Below are 4,757 nucleotides of genomic sequence, written 5' to 3' on the forward strand. Positions count from 1 at the left end.
CTTCTATTCTGTAACATGCTTACATCTAAAGAATAACGATGACATGAGTACATGACAATACAATAACAGTCATAATCCAATAAACAAACAAATTTCTGGCATGAACTTCACTATATTGTATATTATTGAATAGGATATAAGAGTGTATTTTTGTGCTATACCTTGATTTGTCAATATTACGTTATTCAACTCCACAAATAGTATCAAGTGAAGCTTCGGTTCCTTTTATTTTCTGTCACATGCACTTTTTTGCTAAATTCTTGTTAATTGTTTGATAGGCAAAGCAAGAAAATTGAAGGATCTCATGATAAAAAGTGACAATAGGATATGTGCTGACTGTGGTGCACCTGATCCCAAATGGGTGTAAGTGACATCATTGTTTTTCATTGAACTTCTATTATTATGTTTATCATTTCAGAAGATAGCTACTTACATGGCTTCTCTACAAAAGATCCTTCATTTTTATGTTGATAAACTGGATCATTGATTTCTTTTATATGAAGACAGAATGCAATGGAGCGCCCATGTGTACACACACAGCTTTGCTACTATACCCATGCCATTGATTACAAAACAAACAAAAATAAATGTCCAATATGCACAGTACTTTATTTTGTTTTTATTTTATTTCATTATACATAAGTTGTTAAAGCTATTTGTTTTTTGTGCATTTCAGATCTGCTAATATTGGAGTGTTTCTTTGCTTAAAATGTGGAGATGTTCATAGGGCACTTGGACCTGACATCTCAAAGGTTATTTGAACATGACAAACTTCTTTTACATTTCTTTTCATTGTACTGTACATATATGTCAATGCACCTTCAAACTCATCAGCATTTTCAGTACTCTTATGATCTTTAGTCTGTCATAGTTCATGCTTAGACTCCTTACTCATTTCATGGTTTCTCTATTCTCCATTAGGTTTTATCTGTAACTTTGGATGATTGGTCTGATAGTGATATCGACTCCATGGTTGAGGTTGGTGGAAACTCACATGCAAACTCACATGTCTTATAAGCCAGATATAGTTACAACAGCTTTAGTGTGTTTCAAATTTAATGGTGCATGTGTCATGTTCGTTGTCGTCCAATGGACCATGGGCAATTCACCTTCGTTTTATTTATTTATGGATGGGAAGTGGAATCTATCATCGATTCTTGGTCGTGGAAAGCTCGATTCAAATACTGCCAAATCTGTGGATGTCTTAGGAAATTCAGATTGTGGATGTCTTAGGAAATTCAGATTGTCAGAGATTCTCACATGGATTTCTGGTAGCTTTATTTTTTAATCTAGTAAATAGTAATATAATTGAATACTTTACGTCCATATGTGTTCCATTGGAAGCCGCATGAGTCATTATTGTCTGAACCAATTGAAGTAGTTAGTTTCTTTGTGCTTGACCATAAGCTCGGAAACATTGATATAAAGTTGTACAAGCAAGAAGATGTATTTATTTGCATGCTTGTTTAATTACTTTTTCTAGGATAGCGTGCTATATTCTTCTCTCCTTTGTTCGTGAACCAATTCCAATATTCTAATTGTATCACTTCCTTCAGCGTGTCATTTAATATTTTTAGCATCTTATTTTGGTGCTACCAACTTGCAATATTAATCTCAATTCCATTGTGTAGGTTGATGATTACAGCATGGTTAGTTTCATTCCACTTGATTTGAGAAAGGAAAGCAGGTGATTTTTTTTCTTCTAATATTGCCTACAGATGCACATTCATATACCACATTTGACCTGGAAGACACTGATGCAGTAGTAATCTATTACGTGTTCTCGTGTTGTTACAAAATCATGTTTGATTCGACCCTAGAATCTGGCAACTTTATGAAAGACCGCAACAGGATATATGGGGGGTTTGAATGAAAAGGAAGGGGACTTGGCTAGTTTGAAATGAATTCTCTCACCGATTCGTTCTTCCTTGCTGGCATTTCTTTTGCCATGATATTTGTGGATATTTATGCAAAATGTCGATTGGTTCACATATCCCTAACTGGCCCTGTTTCTGCAGCATACAATATGTGCTATCTTCTATCGACACATGTATCCAATATGGGGAAGATGCAGATGTGAAGGTCAGGGACTTCGAAGAAGACGAAGACTAACCACTGGATGCTGTAGGAGGTGCAAACTGGTTGCTAGCAGTCGTGTAGTGCGGAGTGAGGCTTTGGGCGCAGGCATGCAAAAACGTCGTAGGCTGCTGATGACAGCTATCTGGTCTATGTAAGACGAACTAAAGCAGATATTTGGCAAGTCCTAGTAAAACGTGTGTGCGCCTTGATGGTCCTGTTCTCCCTCACTTGAGGCATAACAGAACACGAGCAACTGTACGACGCCACCGCCGAGGGACTGCGTGAGACACTTGAGCGCCATGTGAATTTGTGAACTTATGTATTTGGACTTGTGTGAATTTGTGATATGTACATGTATCCATGTGTTTGAAATTTGTATTGTATGTGATATTCTATGTTGCATGTGTTATTATGTGTGTCTAATTTTTCATTTCTGTATTTTTTATTTTTTTCTGGAAAAGGGTTAAGAACGTGGGTACCCACGTTCTTAACGTTAAGAACGTGGGTACCGTCGAACTTAATGGGCAACCCTCGCTGACCCACGCAAGACCTATAAGTTCGACGGCCACCTGACCCCGTCAAACTTAAATGTAAGAACGTGGGTGCCGTCGAACTTAAGGGAAAAAATTCAACGGCCCCCGTCGAACTTAAAAACCCACGTTCTTAATGTTAAGTTCGACGGTACCCACGTTTTTAATGTTAAGTTCGACGGTACCCATGTTGTTAACGTTAAGTTCGTCGAGGCCGTCGAACTTAATTGTCTAAGTTCGTCCAAAAATCATCGTCGGCTATATTCGTCGGTAAACCCACGTTCTTATGGTAAGTTCGACGACCTATTACATTAAGTTCAACGGTTTTTCACCCACGTTCTTTAACCAGTTTCCTGTAGTGAGGGGGAGCGGTGGTGTTGGCAGCCCACGTTATCATGGGAACATATTCTTGGCTAAGGTACCTCACCCAGGGGGTCACCACCATCGGCTTTAGAAACCTTAGCGGGTTGCTTCGTATTAAGTGTATTTTGTGAAAGCCTCATAATGGATCCCTAGCCATTCACCTCGGCAGTGTTTAAGGGTCCGATCAACCCGGGCTAGATGGAATACATGGCTTGTGGGTAAAGTTGTACCACCTCTGCAGAGTGTAAGACTGATATATCAGTCGTGCTCCCGGTTAAGAGCGACCTGGACTCCTCACATGATAATTGAACTTGAAGATGGAATTAAATTGAGATCCGATGATCTGCCAATGATTTGCTTAAGTGGTTTCACTTAAGTGTTTTTGTATATTCATATTCCTTTCTTTAAGTGGGATACTTGGGATTCACACTTATTAGTAAGACATGTGTTGTTAATAAAATATTGACCAACTTAAATGCTTACTGCTCAACCTTAGCCTCACCTTGTTATACCTGCATTAATTTTTCCCCCACTTGCTGAGCCCTGACCATAAGTGAGCTCACCCTTGCTAATATTTTGATCAGGGGATGATGCTGGAGACTTTGATGGAGATATTGACGACGATGAATTCTAAGTCTAACGATACGCCGGTCATCTTCCTGTGGGAGATTGCCCCTGTTATTTAAATTCCGCTTTATTTTGATGTGATACTTGTTAAAGATACAATGATTCAGATGATGTAATAAAGTATTCTACTCTCTTTACACCTTTATTGCATTGTCTTTTGATATATTACACTTGTGACGTCAACATATGTGTGGAAATGGATCTTGGCACACATATGGTATGCGCTCGGTTCTACCCCTTGGAACCGGGTGTGACAGGTCCTAGAGGACTTAGCAGCTTGATGGGTAAGGATTCATTCATTACCTTTAGAATTTCTGCTATGTCAGCAGCTGCAGGTGTTGAAGGAGTCTCTTCTGCTGCCTCAGTTATCTTCGGCTCCGGATCTTCAGCCTTCCTCTTCTTTGAAACTGCCGCCTTCGGCTCCGGAGTGGATTTTATCTTCTTAGAAATTTTCTCATCTTCCTTAACCATTCTGGTAGCTTGCCTACTCAGAATGCTGACAATTCTTTTTCGTTTCACCCCTTTAGCACCTTTGTCAAGCCTTTCATAATCAGGGTATTCAAATTTCAAGGTGTCTATTACCCGGTTCAATCTTCGTTTCGGTCAGGTACCGAAGGCTGCAGTCATAAGTTGATCTTCCTTTTTGGTATAATTCCCAAGTATCTCGTTGCACATGGTCTCAATCATGTCTAGCCATTCTTTGCAAGGCTTCTTGAATTGTTTTTCAAATTTGAAACGGTAAGCAAGACGAACAAGTTCATGCTTCTTCCCCACTTCTTTCCTCTTCGGCATTCCCTAGCCACTTGACGTTGAATATGTTATGTTCGCCAAGTATTCTTGCACCAAGTCCCTGGTACTGATCTGCTCAGCTACCACTCTAAATTCTACTTCAGCCAATTGACAGGGTGACCCCAGTTGCATATTGCATAAGGGCCTAGTCATTCCGAAGCTCAAACTCAGTGGACTCATGACCATGGTCATCAGCTTCTCCCTCTTTTTCTCGTCAGCCTTCATATAGAACCACTCATTTTTCCAACTAGTTGGCCACTTCGTCCGGTAGCTAAGGACTGGTGCCTTTGTATCCTTTCGATACACAAAGTTGTAACAACCAAAATTTTCATGAAGGCCATCTGCCCTGGCCTTTGTCTGATAGTGCAG

The 4,757-nt window shown here is 39.7% G+C and overlaps 1 protein-coding gene across 1 annotated transcript; it reads left to right on the forward strand.

Moving 5' to 3' along the window:
* Positions 1-252: 252 nt before the first annotated feature.
* Positions 253-2,449, forward strand: LOC100278211 (uncharacterized). The gene is made up of 4 exons (NM_001407292.1): positions 253-363; positions 677-752; positions 1,632-1,687; positions 2,019-2,449. The coding sequence occupies exons 1-4, from the start codon at positions 305-307 to the stop codon at positions 2,110-2,112; spliced, it is 285 nt and encodes a 94-aa protein (NP_001394221.1). The 5' UTR covers positions 253-304; the 3' UTR covers positions 2,113-2,449.
* The last annotated feature ends 2,308 nt before the right edge of the window (positions 2,450-4,757 follow it).

The sequence above is a fragment of the Zea mays genome, chromosome 3 (genome assembly GCF_902167145.1).
Source record: "Zea mays cultivar B73 chromosome 3, Zm-B73-REFERENCE-NAM-5.0, whole genome shotgun sequence".
Classification (NCBI taxonomy): Eukaryota; Viridiplantae; Streptophyta; class Magnoliopsida; order Poales; family Poaceae; genus Zea; species Zea mays.